General features: G+C 34.6%; 1 protein-coding gene across 4 annotated transcripts in view; it reads right to left on the bottom strand.

The window, feature by feature from the left end:
* The window catches only part of LOC150101831 (constitutive coactivator of PPAR-gamma-like protein 1 homolog), a 326,792-nt gene that overhangs the window by 40,831 nt on the left and 259,093 nt on the right, over positions 1–26,868 (bottom strand). For 3 of the 4 annotated variants that reach the window (XM_090400106.1, XM_090400107.1, XM_090400109.1), the window contains exons 13-15: positions 24,686–24,869; positions 20,540–20,684; positions 7,583–7,703 (exon numbers count right to left, since the gene is read on the bottom strand). In XM_090400106.1, the coding sequence (XP_090256232.1) occupies positions 7,583–7,703; positions 20,540–20,684; positions 24,686–24,869 (450 nt within the window). The remainder of the gene's footprint in view (positions 1–7,582; positions 7,704–20,539; positions 20,685–24,685; positions 24,870–26,868) is intronic. The other variant, XM_090400108.1, reaches the window with a different exon arrangement.

The following is a 26,868-nucleotide window of genomic DNA, read 5'->3' as shown; positions in this document are numbered from 1 at the left end:
CAAAGTCTATTTCATAGTAATGTAGGTAATTCTTAATCAATTAACTGCTCAAGTAATTCTTAATCAATTTTATTTAGAAAAACTCCTCTCACAACCAGCAACACTTAAAAAGGAAAATTTCAATTAAAGTATTCATTCAACTCCTAATTCCTTCTCAAGATGGAAATGAAGGCTGAAAAATCCCAGCTACCTGCATTTATGAAAAGGTGCTGATGTGGCCTGCAATCTTTTTTCAAAGTTATGTTTGTGAAATTCATGAGGCTAGTAAACTGTTTTGATTGACCCCCCCCCCAAATAAATAAAATAAAATAATTACCTGCAACCCATTCATGGATACTTTCAGAAGTCACCACCACTACTACCTACTGCCTCATCACTTGTCAGCTGCATTGGTTGCTCACAATCAGGTGACCATAAGTATACACTTTATTCTTTCAAATCTAACAGTCTAGAGTTTTAAAATCTAAAAATCTAGCAGCCTAATTTCTAATAATGCACTCTGTACCAAGGATTGCTGTAGATTTGTGTACCATACATTCAGTGCATAGCTGAACAGATTTTAAAGAAAAGTAACTTTAAAAATAATTTAAAAAAAAATTAATTCCACAAAAATATATTTAAAATATCTACAAAAATCAAATTATAAGACGCCAAAGAGGAAGACTGAGCACTGTGTGAACATATTATAGTTCACATACTTGCACATATACCTTCCATACACTGACAGCTGTAATTTCATGCTGTTCCTTACAAAGTATATCTTGTCTGTCAACCCATTTCTGTTTGCAAGTTTCCACTAACTCTTCTAAAACCTATGCCACCACTTCAGAGATACCAAATGGTAGTTACAGCTGTATCACCCTTGTACCACAGGTATATCATACACATTTTTTTTTTCATTCCTGTATCTTTTCCTGAGCTGAGATTCATATTATACAACCAGGAGTACAACCAGTTCACCTGTCCTATCTACAGAATTTTTGTCTGTATTATGCAACAGCTCTTGAGTAGCCCCCTCCACACACACACACACACCCCTTCATCCAATGTAGTGTGGCAGCACTGTGCTCCATGTTGCATACATCAGGTTTAGATTGTAGTAAGATGAGCACTGGTTATTTGAACCATCGCACCTACTTCAGATACAAGTGTACTGTCTGCATTTGGGAAAGTTATTCTTTTACTTGTAACAGAATGATTTTAAAAGCTAAAGGTAATCCAAAAGAAATCTGAGTTGCCTTTAACCTGAATGGTCCATTTCATACTCTGACTGCTTTCCATACAGTAGTCTTAAATTTTCTGACTTGCACTTCATCTATTTCATAACTTTTGTCCATAAGAAGCCTGAAAAGAATATCATGAGAATAAGGATGAAAAGATCATCATTGTGAGCATCGACTAATGTTGATGATGAGCATCTCGTTCTCCTTCGGCACATGGATCTCTTATGCTATTTCACTTCCACCCTATTTTGTCCTTTGAATTACAAGGACACATTCAGCCACATCATTTAAACATCTTTTCAAAGCATTACATGCACTGCTGATATCCTTTCTATTCAGCAACCAATACCATGGGGCCAAATGCATTTGTCTGAGTTTGTCATAATTTTCAGTTTTGTAATTCAACATGTTTTCCTAATTGGAACACCCATATACACAGCAGCTACTTTCCAGGTCAGTATATACACAGCAGCTACTTTCCAGGTCAGTATAGCATGATTACTGTCACCAACTGGTAGCAAAGCAATCATATCCTGAACCGAGACCCCCCCCCCACCCCCCGCCCTCTGATGCTGTGATCAAATTAACTCTGTCCTTGAGGTCCTTTCACATGTTGCTTGAGAAAGTTGTCTCACAATAGCTTAAAATTTTCCTTCATTCCTATTTCATGTGCTGTCTAATCAATATATGGATAATTTAAGTCACATATAACCATATTGGGGTGCTTAAGGGTCAAAGCTGTATAACTGAGAGGAGACTTCCACATAGCCTTTAAAAGAATGCAGAGAACCGACCAGGGCTTCTGATCTAATGTCCAATCCTCACTTTCTCGTGGTGCACCCTGTTAGGTATCTACCTGAATACTGAACGGACGAGGATGGGCTGGCAATTTGGGATTTAGCCGACCAAATTGTATTCTTATTGGTTAAACCAAAATATAGAATGATGGTACAACATGACAAAATTTCATGCTGGCTGGGGCATCGCCCAGTTAAACAAGGCCCCCGTTGTTTTCGCCAGGGAACCAGGGCGAACAGCGAAAAGTCAGCTACTGGAACAAATCTGAAAATAAACCCAAACTCAACATCACCAGAGTTAAAGATCGGTACTATCAACGTAAGAAGTCTGAATGGCAAAAAAATGGAACTAGCTGAGAAATTAGCTAAGTACCAGATCGACATAATAGGGGTGACTGAAACAAAAAAGCCCAAAACTGGTGAGATCTTTCTGAGCAATAAATACAAAATGTTATATTCAGGCAATGACAATCAAGGAAAAGAAGGAGTAGCCATAGTATTCAACACAAAATACGAGGCTAATCTTCTTGAATGGCAGGCAGTCTCAAGTAGAGTAATGTGGGCAAATATGAGAATGGGGAACTGGATAATGAGACTTATTTGTGCCTATGGTCCCACAGAAGGTTCTAGTAAGGTAAAAGTGGAGGAATTTTTTGAGGCTTTAGAAAAAGCAACTGACATAATGAAAAATGAAAAGTTGGTCCTTGTTGGGGATCTAAATAGCAGAGTAGGAAATGATTGTGAGACATACAAAAATATTTTGGGAAAATTTGGAGAAAAGAGCAAAGCTAATAATAATGGAAAATATCTGCTGGATTTCTGCTCAGGACATGGACTGGTTATTACTAACACCATGTTCCAATATAAAAATGTGCACAAATTCACATGGAGAGAAGAGGCAAGGAATAAGAAAAGTCTCATTGACTATGTTATTGTTGATAGTGATGTTTTCTCCCTGGTGCAGGACACCATTTTGTCCTTTGAATTACAAGGACACATTCATCAGAATAGAGTGTACAGAGGATTTGAAATTGGAAGTGATCACTATTTAGTCTTGAGCAGGATAAAATTGAATTTCATATTGAAAAGAATAACATATAAGAAAGTTTTAAAGCGAATAAACGTTGAGCAGCTCTCAGATGTGAGCTGTAGACTAAAATACACAAAGATTATTGAAGAAAAAATGCAAGAGTTTGAGAACAGGAATCAAACCTTGGAGATTCAGTGGCAAACTCTGAAGAAAACATTGATTGATTATGCCAGAGAGGCATGTGGTGAGGTTGTCTGTAAGGATAAAAAAATCAGAACTCCCTGGTGGACACAGGAAGTTAAAGAGGCAGTGAAGGAAAAGAAGAAAGCACACCAAAAGTTCCTGTCACATAAGTCAGCTTGTGCTCTTTGAGAATATAGAGACAAACGCAAGAATGCTAAACACTGTGTAAAACTAGCTAAACAAAAGTCATGGGAGGACTTTTGCAAGAATATAGAAAATAAATATCAAGAAGGTGGCAAAATATTCTGGAGGTTGTTGAAGAAGCTTAAGAATGGAGGAAAGAGTGCTGTAAAAGGAAATAGAGATGATAAAGGTGACATGAAAACGGGAGAAAAAGATATCCTTGAAGTATGGGGTAATTACTTTGAAAAACTGCTAAATGAAACAAGCAGTGATGACAGCACAGTGGTAAAAAACACTGACCAGCCATGCAGTCAGGAATACATATCCATACTTGAAGTAGAAAAAGCCATCAAAGGCTTGAAATGTGGAAAGGCAGCAGGAGTAGATGATATTCGACCAGAAATGCTGAAGTATGGTGGTATAAGAGTCTTACAGTGGCTGCACTGCATAGTTCAGAAAGTCCGGACAGAGGGACGAATTCCCGATGATTGGAGTAGAGCTCTCATAGTACCCATATATAAAAAAGGGAAATAAAACTGCATGTGAGAATTACAGAGGTATTTCCCTACTGAGTGTTCCTGGCAAGATCTATGCAAGTATACTTGAGAAACGGTTGAGAAGAATTGTGGAAGAAAAGCTTGGTGAAGAACAAGCTGGATTCAGGCCAAATACAGGCTGTCAGGATCAGATCTTCACTTTACGACAAATAGTTGAGAAAGCATGGGAATATAACAAAGATCTGTATTTAAGTTTTGTCGATCTGGAAAAGGCATATGACAAGGTGCCAAGAGAGAAGCTATTTAATACGCTGCAGTTATATGGTGTCAATGGGACATTATATCAAGCAATACTTAGTCTTTATTTGAGTTGTAAGTCAGCAGGTAGAATTGAAGGAAGAACAGGAAGATGGTTTAATCTTAAATCTGGTGTGAGACAAGGATGTACATTATCCCCTCTGTTATTCATTATCTATATGGATCACATTATGAAGTGGTATTAAACATGATATCAAAATTGGAGATGTTAATGTCAGCTCTTTGCTTTATGCGGATGATGTTATACTTCTAAATAAATCCGCTACAAGTCTGCAAGATTCTCTGACTAAATTGAATAACTGTTGTAATAGATATGGTATGAAGGTCAGCAATAAAAAGACAAAGACAATGAAAATAGGCAGAATCATTGAAAATGTCAACTGTGTTGTGAATGGAGAACCTGTGGAACAAGTAAAACACTTCAGCTATTTAAGCACGATTTTTACTGAAAATAGGAAATTAAATATAGAAATAGACAACAGAATCAGCAAAGCTGGTATGGTGGGAAGTCAATTGAATAAATTCATATGGAATAAGAGAGAAATTAGTCGCAACACTAAATTAGCTGTATACAAGACAGTGTTCAAACCAGTTTTAACTTATGGATCTGAGAGCTGGGTCAGAAGCAAAACACTTGACCAAAGACTAGAGACCACAGATATGAGAGTCCTGAGAAAGATTATAGGCATGAACAGATGGCATCAATGGTAGTATCATATTAAAAACGAGGATATTAGGAAAGAACTTGACATTGTCAGCAACCAGGAATGCGTTAGCAGAGCTAATCTCAGGTGATATGGTCACTTAAACAGAATGGGTGAGGAAAGATTAGCAAAACAAGTGTTCTCTGCCAAGTTGGCAGCAAAATGACCCAGAGGAAGACCAAGATATAGGTCTACTGATACGGTACAAAGTGCTTTAGACTATAGAAATATAAGATCTGATAATGTTGGAGTCTTGACAAGTAACAGACTGATTTGGAGGAAAATTGTAGATAGGAGATTAATAATGATGTAATTTTTTTCATGTAGTACTATCATATCCTGTACACCCCTTGAGGGTACATGGCAGGAATTTAATGATGATGATGATAACCATCATTTTTTTTTAGCATCCATCAGGATAATTTGGCAATGCATTTCATGGTCAAAAACAACTGAGCCAGCAGGTCTGCGACAACACCTGACCATAGATTTCATCCTCTTAGCCTCCACTTTAAACCAGACAGTCTCACACACAAAGCAGCATGAAACATTACTATTACACGCAGTCCTGGGTTATGAACGAGATATGTTCCTGAGAACTTCTTTAGGTCGGGTTTATATGTAACTCGGATCCCTGATGAACAGCGAATACGCGGTAATAATAATAATAACAACAACAATACTATAATGGCTGATATGTGACAATAATAATAGTGTAATACTTTAATAATAAGTTACAGAATCTACTGTGCTCTTTCTTTTAATTCAAACAAACAGAATATAAAAAAACTCATACAAAAAGCTTGGACAGGAGACAGGAAAATTTCAAAAAGAATATTAAAGTTTGCACAATGTCTTGCTTACTTGAAGGGGCACTGAGGCAAGAAGATAGGATAACATTAATTGGAAGAATCAGGATTTGATTCTGTTTCACAAGCAGAATTTTAAAGGGAATTTTCTTTTATGAACAATAACGTTCCACAGCAGGAATAAAACAGTTCAAGAACCAATCTTTGAACATGGCAAGTGTGACCCAGGCTCTTAAATTTGACTTCCAAATAATGGGAGGAACTGCTTTAATAATGCAGCGAAGTGTTAGTAATAACCAGTCCATGTCCTGAGCTGAAATCCAACAAGTATTTGCCATTATTATTAGCTTTGCTCTTTTCTCCAAATATTCCCAAAATATTTTTGTATATCTGACAATCATTTCCTACTCTGCTATTTAGAGTCCCAACAAGGACCAACTTTTCCTTTTTCATTGTGTCAGTTGCTTTTTCTAAAGCCTCAAAAAATTCTTCCACTTCTACCTTAGTAGAACCTTCTGTGGGACCATAGGCACAAATAAGTCTCATTGTCCAGTTCCCCATTCTCATATTTGCCCACATTACTCTACTTGAGACTGCCTGCCATTCAAGAAGATTAGCCTCATATTTTGTGTTGAATACTATGGCTACTCCTTCTTTTCCTTGATTGTCATTGCCTGAATATAACATTTTGCATTTATTGCTCAGAAAGATCTCACCATTTTTTTTTTTTTTTTTGTTTCACTCACCCCTATTATGTCGATCTGGTACTTAGCTAATTTCTCAGCTAGTTCCATTTTTTTGCCATTCAGGCTTCTTATGTTGATAGTACTGATCTTTAATTCTGGTGATGTTGAGTTGGGGTGTGTTTTCAGATTTGTTCCAGTAGCTGACTTTTCGCTGTTCGCCCTGGCGAAAACAACAGGGGCCTTGTTTAACTTGGAGATGACCAACAGTCATCGAGTTCTGTCATGTTGTACCATCATTTTGTATTTTAGTTTTAAGCCAATAAGAATACAATTTGGTCGGCAAAATCCCAAATTGCTAGCCCATCCCTCGTTTGTTCAGTATCCAGGTAGATACCCAACAGGGTGCAGCACGAGAAGGTGAGGATTGGACATTAGATCAGAAGCCCTGGTCGGTTCTCTGCATTCCTTTAAACGCTATGTGGAGGTCTCCTCTCAGTTATACAGCTTTGACCTTTAAGCACCCCTTGAACATGTTACTTCAGCATTAATTCAATCTTGGGATTTTTCTGGGTCTGATAAACTTCAATACAGTTCAAAACTAGGTTGGATAGTGACCCTTCCCATAATGCACAGCATATACATATCTGAAAGGAAGTGTTTTGCATTATGAGATACTAAGGCAATCAATATGACGTCAGCAGCTTTATATACAAGTAGCCTAGTCATGAAGATATTTCACATGCAAACTGTTTGCTTATACTTGTGTGAAGTATTAAACAAGAATAATTTACTTTTGTTACAAGTGAAAAACTTCCTATGACTTTCTACATCAGGCCACTGAGCCTAACATAGAAGGGATGATGGCATTAATATTACTTAGGCTGACTGGAAGTCTAATGTTAGCATTTTTGTCCCTCTGTAACAACTATGTGAGCATTTACCTAATTAAAACTTCAATTTCATATTAATTTTCATCTCACCAAAGATTAATATGGCTACTCTCTAACCATTAGGATTCTGTTAGATCACAGTAACATTTTATTAACTTATTAAATTTGTTTAGCCAACTAAATCATAGCAGCTTGCTTATTATGGACACATAGAATTTTTTCTTTTCTAAATAAAACTGGATGCCAAGAGAAAATAACTTGCCAAAAGAGCATTTGGTGTAGTTACTCCAGACTTTTGCAAACCACATGGAGAATTATTTGTGCCTGGTCCATGTCCTAGAACACCACTTCCACCCCCTCTTCCTGCCATTGATCCATGAGGCCTTAAAAAAAAAAAGATTTAAATGAAGACAGACATAACTTAAAATAACAGATTTGAAATGTCAAAAATGTAAATACAATAAAATTTACATTAAATAGCAAAATTGGATGATTTTCATGAAATTATTTAATGGTAAAATTTACAGTTACAGACAACTATTATTTCAATTATTTTTGTAACCTAACACCTAAATAGCTTTAAAACATCATTCTTTCTTAATGAAAGACTAGTACTAATGTTACTTTCTCTAACTCATTCTAAAAATCTTTCCATCTCTCTCTCTCTCACACACACACCTCTTTCTTCCCAGTAACTAGGAAGTTACTGTATTCCTTTCACTTCCGTATGTCCAGCATGCATTATACTTCCAGTTTCACTTCAGTCATGAAGTGAGAGGAAGTTCATATATATCATTACATGGTATACGAACAGCACTTCATTTGAAAGTTGTAAAATTTCGCACTTGCAGCAAACTAAGTAAGGCTTTTGTAACGCATGTATTTTAAGCATACAAAAAACATTAAAATCTTATCCTAATTTTGAATACACTAACTCATAATCAAGCAAATTCACTTTGTTAAAATTAGTGCCCCACACACACCATATTAAATGAACACCACCCACAAACTATTATTATTAGACCTCGAGGAATCAAGGACTCATCGAGGGAAGTCATACATCACCCACACCAGCTATCGTACTTTTTCTTAATCTCATTCACACCAGATGCACTCACTACTCCAAATTATTCCACTCACTCATGGCTCTCTGAGAGAAAAATCTAGCTCTTACTAACTGCACAAAAACTTAACTTTCATGGATGCCCACTTGTCCTCTCTCTCCACATTCCACATAATGAAAAATTTTATCAACTGATATCCCTTAATGTCCTCTCAAAACTTTGTAAACCTCTATCATATCAACCCTTTTTCTTCTGTCTACCAGTCTCTACAGTCTACATACTCTCAATCTATCCTTAATCAAAATCCATAGTCCTAATATCATCTTTGTAATCTTTTTTTGCACAGATTCTTTATCCTTTTGGAACCCAGATTTTGCCTCTTTACAAGACCTTAATACCACTACACCCATATTACTGTGCCACTTGCACAGTAATATGGGTGTAGTGGTATTAAGGTCTTGTAAAGAGGCAAAATCCATATCCATAACTTCCATATTCTTGCATGGCAATGTTTGTTTCAACATCGCAATTATCTTCCGAGTTGTATTTGCAATTTTTGCTACATGACTTTTGAACTTGGGGAGTGTTAAGACAGGCTGATTACCCATCTAATGTAATGTAATATATATCCATGAGTCATGAAACTAGGCACTAAGTTTACAAACCAAATTGTTCAAAATGGCAACTGACAAACAGATTTCAATTTGGAACAAGGAATATAAAAACTGTTTAAACCAGGCTCTCTTCAATGTGTTATTGATGCAATTGAAAATTTCATATCTTAGCTATACAAGAAACCAAATGGCTGGTCATGGACACCTACAGACAAATATGAAAATATGACATAGGTTTCATGGTGGAGAATAATATCTTGCCACGTGTAAAAACTTTCACACCAGTAGATGATTGACTGTTATATCTGTGTTTCTGGTCATCTGTTTATGCACTAACAGAAGATAAATGATGATGTAAAAGATAAATTGTATAAGGAACAAGCAAGGACATGATTCTTTACCTGTTTACTGTATAAAATTAGTCATGGGTGATTTTAATACTAAAATAGGAAAAGAAACAAGATACAAACCCACAAATGACCCAGATCATCTGCACGCTATTAGTAATGACAATGGGATTAGAGCTATTAATTTTTTATCCTCCGGAGGGCTTATCATTAGTAGTACAAACCTTCCCAGAGAAATATCTGTAAACAAACTTCGCTCTCCCAGATGGAACAAGTAAGCAACCAAACAGATCATGTAATGAGATACAACAGGCACAAGCCATGCATTAAAAAAATGTCCATACCTACAGAGAAGTTGATTCAGATAGTGATCATTACATGGTAATAGACATTTTGGACTAAAACTGTCAAATGGAGAAATGTTAACCAAAGCAGAAACACTAAGCAATATAATATTGAAAAATGTGATAAACACAAAAAGAATAAAAAATATAACTCAAAAATATTATTGCTCATTGTACAGAAGAAATCCATCAATAAAAAAACAACAGATAGAAAAGCAAAAGGTGCAATAATAATAATAATAATAATACAATAATAATGCATGTAAAGAGGCTATAGAAAAATGTAATAAGTTGAGGTTAAAAAATTATAGACTGCAGAAATTCAACTAGTAAAATACTGTGTTGCAGGCTGTGTGTGGCTGGCAGAGAAAAAAATAATTGAAGAAATTGAAAATAATATAAATAACTGAAAGACATTCTTCAGATGCAGTGGGGCATTTAAAAGAGGATATAAACCAAAAACTCAAATACTGACTAAAAAAAGAAAAGTTAATTACCGCAGAAAATGAAATTGTTGAGGAATTCAGACAATACTTTGAGAGACTATTAAACAAGTCATCACCGCCACCAGATGAAACCTTACATCAGCGGTACGATGTTTAGAAAAAAATGTCGAAGAACCCACAATTGAGGAGCCATTTCTGACTGAAGTTGAGATTGTTAAAGCATTAAAAATAATAAGACAGTGGTGAATATAAAGTGAAACTTTTATATATTGAAAGAACACCTTTAACAACTGAGATTTATGAACTCACCAAGATGGTATGGAAAAAAGAAGAAATCCCAGTTGATTGGAATACAGTCATACCATATTGTGACCTATTTTTAAAAAAGAAGGAGCCCTTATGATAATCAGTAACTATAGAGGTCTCTCTCTCTGATACTTGCTACAAAATACTGTCTGTATTGATCTGGAAAAGAATTAATGTATGTTTGAAACATTGTAGGAAAATATCGGTGTGGCTTCTGCAAGGAAAAGTCGACAACAGATAATATTTTCGCTCTCCAACAATTTCTAGAAAAATATTATGAATTTGATAAAGAATTAGCTAGTATTTGTGGACTATAAACAAACAAATGACAGTATACATCAAAATATACTATGGGATGCAATGAGACTTTTTAGAATATCATAGAAGTATATAAATATAAAAAGACTTTGTAACCACCACACATTATGCAAGTTATGTTTCCTACAGAAAATTCATCAAGTTCTGAAATAAAAATCTGAACTCCACCAAGGAGATGCTCTCTCATCAACCAGTCCAATCTATCACTGGATAATGTCATTAGAGACCAAGTGAGAAAAGAAGGATAGAAATAAATGGGAACAATATACTATATGCAGATGACTATTATCCTTGGAGACTCCTGTACATACTAGGTCTAATTTAATCAAGGCAAGTAAGCCTATGGGTCTTGTCATAAACCAGAAAAAAAAACTATATATGTGCATTTCAAGGACCTATCAAGACCAATCCAACCTGGTTGTTTATAATTATATCTTTGAGCAAGTAGATAATTTTAACTATCTACGAGTCAACATCAACAGCTACAATGATATGCATTGAGCTGGATATTTTGCAATTTTACAACTCCTGAAGTCTAGAATATTAACAAGAAAATCCAAAGAAAAACTGTATGCTACCAATGACCAATATTAATCTATGGTTGTGCAACATGGTCAACAACAAAGGGAGGTAATAGAAAATAAGTTTACAATCAAAATACTGGTCTGTATAAATGAAGACAATAAAAGAACCATGAAATCTGTTGGAAAGATCCAACATCCTATCATTTATAAGAAGCAAGAGAATTGAGTGATTTAGTCACATTTGGAAGGCAGATTACCAGTTAAACAAGTACTTAGAAATAAAATTAACAAGAAAAGATCCAAAGAACACCCAGAATATGATGGATGAATGTGATAAGAGACTTAAGAGCTGGATGAACACTTTAAATCAAATGTGATTAAATGAATCATTTAGGTCTATTGATGCCCTCACTAGGTTTCACCAGAGACCAATGGTGAAACCTAGTGAGGGCAGCATTAGAACTAAATGGTTCATTAAGCCGAAAGAAGCAGAAGACCTTTGACTTCAACTTTCCATCCACAATAACTCCTAGATCTCTAGCCTCGTTTGTTACTCCAAACATAATTCCACCAACATAATATGCTACTGGATGCTGCATCATGCGAAAGTGCATCATAACTTACCAACACTGAATTGAAAGCCATTCTTGTTTGCCCATGCTTCCAACCTATTCAAATCACCCTGCAAATACTGTATATCATTAGCATTTCTGATTGTCCTGACTATCTATGCATCAGTAGTAAACAGCCAAAGATCTCCTGTCAGCTTATGCCAATATCATTAATGTATAGATTAAAAAACAATGGCCCAAGGACTGATCCAAGAGGTAACCCCACTGGTTACTTTAATATATACCACTTTATGATACCCATCAGCCAGCCACTTATCCAAGCCAACAATGCATATTCCAATCCCAAATTCTCTAGTTTATGTTACAGCCTTACTCAACTCAGCCATTAACATTATTAATGGCTTCCCTTTAATAAACCCATGCTGTTTCTTGAAAAGTATAGTTGTTTGTCCACCCATTTCTGGACATGAATTCTTAACAATTTTTATAATTACTCTTGAGATACTGATAAGTCAGATAGTTAGACATTAATCTTTGCACCATCCTTGTGCAAAGGGATTATCATAAATTTTTCTATTTCTACAGGATCTTTCCTAAGCTAAAACTCAAGCTATACAAACATGTCAAGGGCCTAGCCAGTTCGGTTGAACATTATATTCTGTGTACGTATACATAGATATTATTTAAACAGAAACAATTAATTGTGCTTTTTTACATAATATAAATGCACTAACAACTGAAACTGGTAATTTGAAATAGAATATTTCAAATTACTTTCTTTAATTACCATATATGTTGGCATATAAGATGACTGTCAAATACTACAGAAAAACTCTCGAAATCATGGGTCGTCTTATACTGAGAGTATAAAAAGGGAACTTAATTTCTTGGATGAACATTTAGGTAGTTACAATACATCATTATATAAGAAAATAGGCAGTGTTTATAAACAAATCAGGTTAATTTTTTGTTACATAAATTTATTTAAAATATTACAATAGATGTAAGTCTTAAAAAATAAATAATAATTATTAACCTCAATTTTCATGTTCATTTTCTTCATCATCTGTTAAAAATAGTTCTTCAAATTCATTGTTTAAATGATTGTCATATGGATCACAGTTTGAATCCGGTGAACTGATTTCATTTTCATCATCAGTGTCCCACAACAGATCATCTTCCATACCATCCATAAGATTAGAGATACCACACTTTTTAAATGATTTTATTATAGTCTCTAATTTTACTTTATTCCATGCTTTGATCACAAAATTGCACAACATATCAAGTGATACAGAGTGCATAGATCCACCATTTGTAAATGATTTTTCACCAGTCAACATCCAATTATTCCACTCTTCTTGCATGTGATCTTTAAATGGTTTGTTCAAGCAGACACCTAACAGTTGCAATATAGAAGTTAAACCACATGGTATAACAGCAATTTTTGTTATTTTTTTCTAGAAGACTTTTAGTATTCTCAGTTAAATGACTACGAACCATATCCCATACTAATAAACTGCGTTTCTTCATTATACCGCCTAGTCGAGTGTTCCACACATTATTTATCCATAATTTCACACCATTTTCGTCCATCAATCCTTTTTCCATCCATCCATCATGAAAATGTAAAAAAACATTTTTGTGAAGGAAATTTTATCTTAGGTTTAGTTTTACGTTTGAAGATGATCATTGGTTTTAACTTGGTTCCATCAGCCAAACATTACAACACAACCGTAAACCTTGTTTTTTCATGACCTGTATTTCAAACTAGCACACTCTTACTACTTTTAGACTCCACTGTTTTATTGCTTATCATATCAAAGCTCATAGGCGTTTCATCCATATTTCCAATATTTGACAATAAAAATTTATGTTCTTGTCTCAACTTAATAATAAATTTATGGAAAGTGGTAAGTTTATGGTCAAGATCTGCTGGTAGTTTTTGAGCAATTTTCGTTTTTTGTTGTTGAATTACCAGATGTTGTCTGTTCACAAAATGATTACACCTTCCTGAAGTAGACTGAAATTCTATACTTTCATCTGGATTCAATCTTGACCATTTTAGTGCATACGCTCTAACAATATTTCTTGTAAAAGATAACCATTCTGCCTTTGTTAGAATACCCATTCTGCAACGTGATTTTCCAGTTGCGGCCATCAGGTGATCCCTGTTCTCATTGCACATTTTTTCTTTGGCAATTTTTTTTTTTTAAATATCTTCTTTCTTCCTCCATTCTCTTACCATCTTCTCGGTTATGTCAAACTTTCTTGCAGCAGCACAGGTATTAGTTTGCTTTGCCATTTCAATTACTCTTATTTTAAATCGAGCTTCATTATTTCTTCGTTTTGTTGCTGGTTCCATGACTTTAAATGATAACAATTTGAATAATTCTAAAATTAAAAAAAAAATGCAAAATTAATAATTAATTAAAATTGGGGCTAATCACTTAATTAGGGTAATTCATATAAATACTATATCCATGCTATGCAAAAAAAATAACAGATATGCATACATATAAAAATAATGGATATATATAACAACAATACCTAACGTTGCATTAATACAAGAAAGAAGAAGAAATTGGAGGGGGGGGGTCATCTTATACAACCAACATCAGCTTAAAACCTAAAAATAGCCTATACATCTTATACGCCAACATATATGGTAAATAAAAATAATGTAGAACATCAGTATGCATATACTGATTATCCACAAAGGTACTTTGATAAGTAAACACACCACCACCCATCCCAACTGTATGGCATAGTACAAAACACTTGCTCACCGAGGCTATTTGTTCAAATGACAAATAGCCTCGGTGAGTACAGCCCTTAAAACTGAGCTCAGGGACCTTCACAACACCTTTTTAACCAATGGCTACATCCTTGTAAAATAGATAAAATACTTCATGCACCCCCCCATGTGATGTTGCAGAATCACTTCTGCAACATCGCACAGGATCACAGCAAAACTATTCCAACCCCATAATTTTCTTGCACATTCTGAAGTGTATAAAGTTCTGAATTGTATGAAAAGTAGTTTAGCCCTACTTTGGACAGACTGGTATATCAGTTAACATCTGCCTTGAAAACAAAATACATCAGTGATCATCTTTATGGCAAGTTACTAGCAGATCATACTCTGGATACTCCTTCACATAAGATTAAATGGAAAGACATGGTTTTACAAAGAAGTTGCTATAGGTCCAAAAGACTATTTTTAGAATCGGTATCTAGTATGAAGCACTCCCACAATCTCAACAAGTATAGCTGCATTCATTTGCCAAAGATCTGGGAGATAGTCATTCTGAGACTGGATAGTCTGACTTCTCCAAATTAACTTTATGGTCAATCAGCTCATAGAAGGCACCTTGTTAAGACATTAGTTCTATGTCAGTTATGAATCATATTGTATCTAATGTTTTAGCACAGTGTTTGTGTGCTTGTCACAGTTATAATTTGTGCTCTGAAGATGCTGGTAGAAACCCAGCAAAATATTATCATCAACTTCAGGCTACTATGACTACATGATTAAGTTTACATTATTATTAATCTCCTATCAACAATTTTCCTCCAAATTAGGATATTATTTGTCAGCACTGCAATATTGTCATATCTAACATTTTGTGTTTCTGACTGAATCAACCCTCCTATACCTCGATCTTCCTCTTCCATTAAAGCCCTAATAAAAAGCATATATACATGCCCCAGAGTAGAGTTTGTGTCTTAATCAGTGCAATGGCAAGGCAACTCAGATCTGAAGGATGCATTCTCACAAGAGAATCTAGCCAATTTCAAAACTTTCAAATTCAACCATTCAGCTGTGAAATAATGATGAATTTATAATATCCTTTATTTCTATAACTTTACAATGCCAGGCTGATGGCTTTAGTCTTTTTCTTCAACCATCATCCATTGCTAATTTTCTATAAATTTTTACTGTCTTAACATATTTTCATACAATTAACAACATTATGCTTGATTTTTTATTCGTATGATGATATAGCGGCGTGAGGTCCCTTTTACGGGGAAGTACGGCACCATCTCAGTTCCCCCAAATGTTATCTGGGCTCAGGACCGGCATAGGCCTGATTCATCAGGCCTATGGCTGGGTAGTTGGTTATAGTAAGTGCATTCGTTATAACAGGGAGAGTAACTGCATCATCTTACACACCCACTGAGGGTGCAGAAATCAGGGATCTGGGTACAGTTGGTTAGACTAATTTCTTTCTTATTCATATAAATTAATTCAACAAATTGCCAAACATATCAACTTTCATTATTCTGTTGTCTATTTCCCATCTTCACTAAAATTGGGCCTAAACAGCTGAAATATTTTACTTGCATTACACCCTCTGTCCAAAAAGAAGCCAAACTTTTCGAAAATAGAAGAAACTAGTGGCGCCACCTCTTGTATCTTTTTTGTTGTCGAAAGCAGCAGCCTTAATTAGTGTTGTGTCAACTGTTTATGACATTTGTTTCATTAGAAGCCGAGTTATAATGCCAAGAGTGACAGTGTGTTTTGACGAACGGTCGGAAAATGAGTTTCAAACAGAGAGCTGCGATTGACATTTATGTTAAACTTGGTAAAAGTTTTACCGAAATGCATCAAATGCTTTAAAAAGCATATGATGATGAATGCTTATCCCGTACTCAAGTTTACGAGTGGTTTAAGTGATTTCAAAGTGGTCGTGAGACGCTTGGGGACGATGAAAAGGTGAGCCGTCCAAAAACTGGACTGAGCGAAGTTAACATCCAAAAAGTGCATGATTTCATCAAAGAAAACCTGAAATCGTCCATGAGATTGATTGAAGATGAATTGGGGATTCCAAAATCAACTGTGAACAACATTTTGACCAAGAGTTTGGGTCTTTGTAAATTGAATTCACGATTTGTTCCCCACAAGTTGACCAACGACCAAAAAATGTATCGAATTGAACACTGCAAAGATCTCATTAAAACCGCTCGTAAGGACTCAAACTTCCTTGAAACGATCGTTACTGGTGACGAAATGTGGTGTTTTGAGTATGAGCCCGAAACAAAGTGCCAGAATGCTGAGTGGAGACCACCAGAAAAGGGGCATCCGAAAAAAAGTCACTTGGGGAAGTCAAAAAGTAAAGACAATGCTGATTTGTTTCTATGATTCTAAGGACATTATCCACAAAGAATTCATTCTGCCTGGCTAAATGGTCAATGGCGAGTTTTATCTCGAAGTTTTGAAGCGATTGTTAGCAAGAATTCATCATGTACGGCATGAATATTGTGATGCAAGCAGCTGGTCACTTTTGCACGATAATGCACCATCTCATTGTTCGAACATTGTGAGACAGTTTTTGAGTAAAAATCAAGTTTGTGTGTTGGATCGCTTGCCGTATTCACCTGATTTAGCACCCTGTGACTTCTTTCTCTTCCCCCCGACTTCATTTGTCAATGAAAGGAAAGCGATACAACACCACTGAAAAGCAGCAGTAACTATGACCCTCAACAGTATCCCATAAAACCGATATAAAAAACTCATTTAATGAATTAACTGACCGTGTCAAACATATTGAAACTGAGAGAGAGTATATTGCTTGAAAGAAATTATTTGAATAATTATAATTGGCCTGTGTTTTATTTTCTATCAAAAGTTTGGTTTTCTTTTTGGACAGAGGGTATGTGTTCTCCATTTAAGACGCAGTTGATATTAACATTCCTACCCATTTTTATAGCTGGTCTTTTTACTGCTGATTTCCACGCTAATCATCACCTCTATGTATATTATCATCTGCATAAAGTAAAGAGTTGACATTAAACTTAATATCAAAATTGGAGGTTGACAGCTCCAATTTTGACATTTAGTTGAATGTCACTTTCCTTCATAATTTGATCCAAACAGATGATAACAGAGGGAAAGAGAGGAGCAATATGCACTCTTCTCTTATACCTGATTTTACATCAAACCATCTTCTTGTAATCCCTTTGATTCTAACCATTGACATACAATTTATATATAGAGTTTTTACTACTTTGCATAATTTCTTATTTGACCCACATAATTTTAGGTTTCTGAACATCTTTTCTCTTGGGCTTTGTCATATGCCTTTTCCAGACCTACAAAACTTAAATGTAGATCCTTATGTTACCATGTTTTCTCAACTAACTGTCTTGAAGTAAAAAACCGATTCCTATTTGGCCTGAATCCAGCTCCACAATTTTTATTAGTTTTCTTCTCCAGTAATTAAACTCTTCAATCAGTAAACTAAAGTGTGAAATAAGATTTTTTTTTCCTGCATACAATTCACTTTTTTATATTTATTTTATGTGACTTCTACCCAGAAAAGGATTAAAAAAAAATTTCTTCATTTTATTTCTACATAATCCAGAAATCCCAATGTAGAGACTAAACATGCTACCTTTTCAAACCAATTCAGGAGTGTGTGCATTGGGGGGGGATCCTCATATTGGGTAATGAAATTCATCGACTACTCAAAGATAATCATGAACAACCATGCCCATGGCAGCATTCAAACCTGCAGCCTTTGTTAGTTGGAGATTAGTTACTTGAACCACCTGGCTAACCAGATTAGCAAATATGTATCAAATGCTTCGAAGTTCTTATAACAGGGAACCTAGCAATAGTAACTAGCTAGATGACTGGGTCACGTGACTGATTATATTTATTTTGCTCCCCCCCCTAAATAGAAAGCCCCTGGGGAGGGGCATGTCTATAACAAAAATTATAAACTTTCAACAAAGTGAAAATAGTGATATATCTTTGTTAAGCTGAATTTAACTGCATAATCAATGAAATCTTTCTTATGCCTTATTTTTAACTTAACATATTCTTCATGCTGCGCAACCAATGAGACTGCTGCAACAAGCATAGTCATAACAGAACCCTTATCAACCCCAATTAAAGCATTAAATACTTTTATTACATATGAAGTAACAATTTTCTAAGGTAATAATGTTATTTAAATCCTAAAAAACGAAATTTATTCTTAACAATAAAAGGAATTCTTGTAGACAGGCTTATACATTGGTTAGACATACTTCTAATTTTTTAGGAAATGACAACATAAACTATATTAATAATTATAAAAACTTTCTAATTTTTTATGAAATGACAACATAAACTATATTATTAATTATAAAAACTTTCATTAATAACTACCTATATTTCATGAGTGTTACATTCCCATCTTCAGGGATCACAAAACAATGATATGTGTGCACGCAGGCACCAACACTAAGCAAATGAGGCTAAAGAAAGGCAACTGAAGTTGGTCCTAGAGTCCTAAAGGTGCCCCCCCCCCCCCTCGCTAAAGAAGTAAGACAAGGTTGTGGCTTATCTCCAATCCTATTCAACATTTATATAAACAGAATCCTAAAAGAATGGAAAACAACTGTCAAAGATGGAGTTAAACTAACAAATAATATACAGCTAAATACAATACTTTATGCAGATGATCAAGTACTAATTTCAAATTCAGAAGATAAACTCCAAATTGCAACTAACCATCTAAATGAAATAGCAAAAACATTTAAAATTAAAATCTCTGAAACAAAAACAAAAGCTATGGCAATGGGTGGAAACACCCATTGCCATAGCTTTTGTTTTAGAGATAATTTTGACTTTCAAAAAGTCAAAATTATGCTTAACAATAAAATAATAGAACAAGTTGCAGAATTCAAATACTTGGGAAATATAATCTCACAATACAATATTGATTCACAATTGGAAGCAAGACTACAAATTTACAATAGAATGAATGCCATAAAATTTAATAAAATATACATAATTTAAAAGAAATTTTGGAAAACAAATGAAAAGAAACTCAACTAAGATTACATAATATGACCTCTAAACCATTTCTCAAATTTGGAAGTGAAACTTGGATTCTAAAACAAAGAAGCAAACAAAGACTTGAAGCAGCACAGATGAAGTCACTAAGACCTCTCCTGGGACTCACTAGGTTAGATAATAAAAAAAAAAAATACAGAAATAAGAGAATGATTAGATATAAAAAAAACAGCATACAAGAAATAGAAGAATATCAGCAAAACTGGCTACACCACATGGAAAGGATGTATAACAATAGGATTTACAAATTAGTATATGAATATAAATCTACAGGAAGAAGAGACCACAGACATCCGAGATTAAGGTGGAAAGATCAACATCATCTGCAGAACAGGACAAAGTCTATACTTGAATAGCTCAGATGACGACGAATTAATTTTTGATTTATAAAAAGAAATCTAAGAGGAATTCTCACTCTTTGTTTAATTAACAATTATTTTCCACCCTCAAAATAAGATATATTCAATTCTCACTACAACACACACCATTATAGTGAATTCACTATAGCAAACTACCAAAGGTAAGACACTTTAAACTGTAGAGACTTAGGAATAGGGTGTGAGAAACATCAACAGCACTTTTCATCTGAAAAATGAGTTAGTAGACTCAATACAATACTGTAGGGTTTTCCTCCAAAAAGCCTCGCCCCCCCCCCCCCCAATTGCTATATCAAAGAATTCAAGATTTATATAATGCTAGATTACCTTGCTTATGACAAGACACTGAATGTCAACACAAAGTAAAATTAAATGGATTTAGTTTTCTTTTATTTTATCTCACATCTTAAGAGATGCAAGAACTCAAATGTCATAATGTTGTTGGTTGGAGATCTTACCTATGCATCCCCCCAACAGATACCACCTGAGGTGGAATAGTTCTTGTGGGTGACCTTGGTCCCTGTCCATAATTAGGTCCCCAACATCCTACTACTACACCAGCAACCTCCAGCTGTCCTCCACGTGGCATAACACGCTGGTGACCTAAACAGATAATATAGAAAAATTTATAAAAATACATTTTTTTCATTTTATGATTTATCATATTATTATATATTAACATATTACACTGTTCTCAATTATTATAATACAAAATAACAGTAGTCTAGTCTAGGATAATTACTTTAAAAAATATGAAAAATTATAGAACAGTGGCAGAAAATATTTAAGAGGAATGCAGTCAGAAATATATATTAATACTTGAGGTAGAATGTCATCAAAAACATGAAATGTGGAAAGGCAACTGGAGTAGATAGATATCTGACCAGAAATATAAAAATTTTAAGTGGTTGCACTGCATAATACAGAAAGCATGGTCAGAAAATTGAATTCTGGAATGAACGAAATAGAGCTCATGGTACTGCTTTAAAAAGGAGGAAACAATGTGAGAAGTACAGAGGACTTTTCTTGCTGAATAAGATTAATACAAGGATATTTTGATAAGAAGAAAAATTGTGGATTCATTTCAAATAATGGTTGTCAAGATCATATTTTCACTTTAAGACAAAGAGCTGAAAATCATGGATATATAATGGCCAGCCTGGTTGGCTGAGTGGGCAGCGCATCTGCTCTCCAGCCACAAAGCTGCAGGTTCGAATCCTGCTGAGGGCATGGATGTTTGCGATTGTCTGTGAAAATACTAGTGATGATGATGGGCAGTAGATGGTGCTGGTGTAGATGATGGTAGTTGGTGGACTGAGCAGTGGAGACAGAATTGTAGAGTGCCCTCCCTCGATGAGTCATTGGACTCCCTAGAGGTGTTACGTAATAATAATACATAACTAGGATTTCTTGGAGCAGAGCTACTTAGAGCAAGCGAGTCAGAAATGGTGGTTGGCTGCAAATACCCAATAAGCAGTCCCAGACCAAAGTTCGCATGTCTGGAGGTCCTAAGATGGCAGCCCCATCATCAGACTAGGCTGTGGATGTTTGGTAACCAGCCCAGCTAACAAATTCTTATACTCGCAAATTGTAGGGGAATAAAAACTAGGCAGCCCAAATGGATAATGAAATGAAATGGAATTGGAAAAAGGACTATGAACTGTATTTCTTAAGATGCGAGATAAACTAAATCTATTTAATTTTACTTTATGTTGACATTCAGTGTCTTGTCATAAGCAAGGTAATCTAGCATTATATAAATCTTGAATTCTTTGATATAGCCAGTGGGGGGGGGGGAACTGTATCCATAAGAGGCATCAATCACAATATTGAAGAAATACAAAAAAGCCCTTAACAGAAATGAAAATAGAAATAGCATTAATTTCAGAAACAAAGAAAAAATCAAAAGGTTCTACAGAACTTCAGGACTACAGTTTAATATACAGTGGAGTACCCAACAAAAACTAGGCAGCTGCAGGTATAGCCATCATGATCAGTAATAAATGGAAAAACAAAATTGAATAATATAACTGGATCTCTGAAAGAATAATAACGGCTAGATTAAATTAAATAAGAAATTTATTATAATCATAGGAATATATGCACCAGAAGAGAGGAAAAAAAATCTGAAACAGAAGAATTCTATAAAACCTCCAAAATGTAATTCAGAACACAAATAAACACGATTACTTAATCATTGCAGGTGATTTCAATGCTAGAATTGGATCAAATACATTTAAAGATTTAATAGGTAATCAAGGAGAAAACACCATAAATAACAATGGAAGGGAATTTGTGGCCTATAATAGTTTGAAAATCACCAACAGCTTCTTTAAACATAAAGAACATACATAAATATACATGGGAAGCCAGAGGATATAAATTTTATGAGTGATGAGAGCACATTAAACAAGTGCTGCCATCTTGTTCAAATTTGCACTGTGATGTAAATTAACAGTGCAAGTTTGCAGTATAATGGCTTTAATGCCAGAATAGGCAAAGTTCCAATGTTCTAAAATGTGCAAGTCAAAATGGCAACAATTAAACAAAATGAATTACTTTTAAGATAAGTTTCAATAATTCACATATGACTCTTCCATTATACACAAATACATATCATCACATGGACTGCAAGAGTAAGCAAATAAATAATAGATTACTTTCTAGGGAATGAAAAAATGTATAATCTTTTATGACAAAATGAGGCAAATGCTAGGTTGATTATTCCAAGTTCTTCTTCTTCTCTTCAAGGATTAGGCATTCGTCTGTTCTGGCTTCACGTTTTTCCATCTTACAGCTTGCTAACTACTCAGCCAACTAGGACAGCACAAAGAAATTCATCTCCCACCTAACTCACAAACATTCATGCCCACGGCAGGATTCAAACCCACGACCTGTTGGTTGGCTGAGTATAATGCAGTCAATTATGTGTGTATAAATTACAGCTGCCATAGGGATATATAGTAACTATTTCCTAAAAGGCAGAGTGCTTAAGACAGTCATTCACTTTGTTCATTTGATGTATGAACTTTAAAAAAAATTTTTTTTTAAATACAGTTCTAGTATAAAGTGACTTTTATATGTGTGTTAGTTTTGTTCTAATGCATCCTGTGTCTAGAAGAAATCAAATCAGCAATCTGACTCTCAAATGGTTATGTAATCCTGATGTTCTTCAGAGTATATATTTGCTGTTCTTTTTTGTATAGTTACAATATTATGATTAGATGCCCAACTCCTTGATGGCACAATAGAAAAAGCTAGGCTTCAGGAAAATGACAGAATGAGGCTAATATGCAAATTAGTTGGAAGGATTCAGATTTAAAGAATAATTAGGGGCCTGATTTTTTTTTTTTTTTTTTTTTTTTGATAAACCCTTTTACATACAACATGGAGAATTCAATGAATGTCTTCCTGGGAAACTGAGAATAAAAGCAACATTTATCTTCCAAGTTTGGTTATAGCCATTGAAGAGAAAAGTGGATTTAACTGGTTGAATTTAATTCAGTTTTAATGGTGACTAAGTTTAGAGGTTGAAAGATGGTAGGATGAAACTTCACTGTACCCCCACATAACACTAAGGTACATACGAATGTAGCCAATGTACATGGCAAAAAAATAAATAAAATAATGGATATTGCTGTTGATGTTTGACATAACCAAACTTCAACTTGGATTTAAGGATAAGTCCGGTTCAGATAGCTTGGGTGACTACAGAAATAGCATCAATAATTTGCAATGAACATGCTGCTGGTTCAAATATGTGGCATGAATGTTCACAAAATTTTGAAGAATGCTTAGATGGTATATGCTTTTCACCATCCATTTAGATGCTTAATGGATGATCCATGTATACTATCCATGAGAACTGATGGTATATAGATCATTAAGAGCATTCTGGAATTCTGTGTCTTCTGATGCTGATTCTATGATAACTGCTTCCTTGTATCAAATTTAATCGTGATAGTATTTTCCCAGTAAGCAAATTATTTATTTTGCACTGAAGGCCTATTTGCAGATTCATGGGCAAGATTATTAAGCCTCAGTTAAAATAAAATTTTTCACAATGGCTGAATGGTTGCATCATGTGTCACTTATCTGGGATAGAGATGTAGGTTCAAATTTAGCATATGATAGCAGTAATTTTATGACTTGTTCAGGCAAAGCTAAATACAAAAAATCGTGCATAGAGAGAGAGAGAGATAGAGGTTTCTCTTTTCCTTTTGCCTCCTGGAAATAGATTTTATCTGCTGCAAAACCAACAATCCAGTTTGAGAATATAATAATTTCCAGGTTAAATAAAAAAACATGATATTGATAGCCCATCCTCCATGCAGCTAAAAATAATTAGTTCAAAAATCATTTTCAGCTGATAGGATGGATAATGTCTGCATATATGTAGTTATTTATTTATTTTTTACCAGGAAATTTTTTTTTTTTTGGCCTTCAATTTCATTTTTAATTTCTAAATGCAATTCTTTTTTGCATTGTGACTTACACACTAAAATAAAAACTGCATATATGTGTAATTTTTTAAACAAAGATTATGATTAATTATAAGTCATAAAAATACTTATTTAATGAGAGAAAGCAAAAATAAGACCCACCCATCTTACCTCTACCTCGATTACAACCAGCCAAGCCAGGAACAGAAACTGGAGGGACAGTAAAATTTGGAAATGGTGGTGGTTGTCGTTGGCCCATTGGCACTAATGGTGGATGGGCAAATTGAACATGCAATCCTTCCAGAATGGCAGTACGCATGCGTTCAACTTTTGCAACTTGGTCAATCTAAAAAGGAGAAATAAATTATCTTTTGATTTAATTATTAAATACTGTGTTGCAAGTATACCTAATTCTGAAGACATTAAAAAACCAAACTACTATGAAGTCAACATGTTATTAATATATTAATACTCAGATTAGAATTTTTTTAAATGTCTGTTTATTTCTGCATAATCTTTTATACAATTTATAATTCTGAAGTTGAAATATCTGGATACCTTTTTCAGTTGAGTTTTCTAATAAGACAAATTAAGATTGCAAAGCAACACTGCACCAATAGTCTAGCAGTTCAAACAGTGAAATAAGGCACTGTTAGGAAATAGTTCCTAATTTCCAAATGGTTAGCAAAACAAGATTTTATTTTATTTATTTTTTTTTTTTTTGCCAGGAAGGCAGGAAAAAGACCCAGAAGAAAACCAAGATCTAGGCAGATATTAATACAGTAAGAAGTGCCTTAGAATACCAAAATACAGTAATCTACCATTTATTCTGCCTTCAAAAAGAACTTTTCAATTTCAATGATCCCCTGCATGCCAGATGACTTCTGGTAGAGTATGTAATTGGTCTTCAATTATCCAACATTTCAGTTATCAGAATGGCAGATTCTCTTCCTGATGTAGTCAGATAAATGATAGGTTACCATACTGTGTAAAAAGAGAGAAAAAAAAAATCAAACATGGAAAACTGAGCTATGTGAGCATTATCAGAATGGCAGATTCCCTTCCTGATGTAATCAGATAAATGTTAGGTTACCATACTGTGTAAAAAGAGGGAGGGGGAAAGGTCAAATATGGAAAACTGAGCCATGTGAACATTATCTATCACTATAATGGGGGAAAAAATGCAGTTTGGCAATGCTAGACATTATCTCAAATGTTTCAACAACCAGGAATGTAACAGCTTGTATACGTGGCATAATTTGAACAGTTCCTAATTTCTATAGTCTAGCAGTACAAATGGTGAAATTAGAAACTGTTTAAATTATGCCACATAATTTTCATAAAAACCACTGTATCATAGCAAAGATTACAGCAATACACAAGATAAAAGATTACAGCAGCATATAGTCAAAATTAAACTAGTAAATAATATGTACAAAAAGTTAAGTTAAGCAATGCATTATCTATATATAAATAAAATTAGAATCAAATGTGTTTGTACAGGTTAATTCATTGTAAAAGATTAAAAACAACATGCAATCCATCTGAGTCACCTGCTTGAGTGTATATGGCTTGGCTAGATAAGTAAAAATTTCATTACTCTCTTGTGTAAAGTGCTGGCACTCCACCAGAATATGACAAATAGCAAGTGTGTGTTGCTTTTCACTCTCTCTCTCACACACACACACACACACACACGTCATCAGACCTCAGCAAATAAAAATGTGCAAGATGACTGTGACCTATGTAGACCCTAGCAAGAATAACTTCCTCAATTCTCTTTCTACTTTGACTACAATGCCAATGCTTAATTTCAGGCTTAATTCATGTAATTTGTTTATCAATGCTTCCTGCCATGATAACTGCCACTGAGTAATTAGTTCTGATCTTATAAGCCTCTGTAGTCTGTATATGGTACTGTTAACAGTATGTTGAAAAAGTATAAGCTGATCTAGCAGATGCAGTCTCATTTTCCTCAATTCTAATCGGGCTAGGAATCCAATACAATTGAATATCAAAACACACACACACACACACACACACACACACACACACACACACACACACACACACACACACACACACACACACACACACACACACACACACACACACACACAAGCACTGGATGGGAATTATACAAGAGGAGATAGCCTGTAAAAGAGCTCAATGAGTCTGTATAAATTACATGCTCTGGTAGTAGTTTTCTTTTATATGCACAAGTGCAAGCTTAATGGCATGCAACTCTTCTGTATAATTACTACAATGAAGTGGGATCTGCTTGTAGATAGTAACATCAGGAAACATAGTAGCACAGTCAACAGTTGTCAGTTCTTGAACCATCA

The sequence above is a fragment of the Typopeltis vanoorti genome, chromosome 11, assembly GCF_054136105.1.
Source record: "Typopeltis vanoorti isolate ZY-2024b chromosome 11, IOZ_Tvanoo_1.0, whole genome shotgun sequence".
In the NCBI taxonomy this organism is placed as follows: Eukaryota; Metazoa; Arthropoda; class Arachnida; order Uropygi; family Thelyphonidae; genus Typopeltis; species Typopeltis vanoorti.
This window is presented reverse-complemented; position numbering and strand designations above follow the sequence as displayed.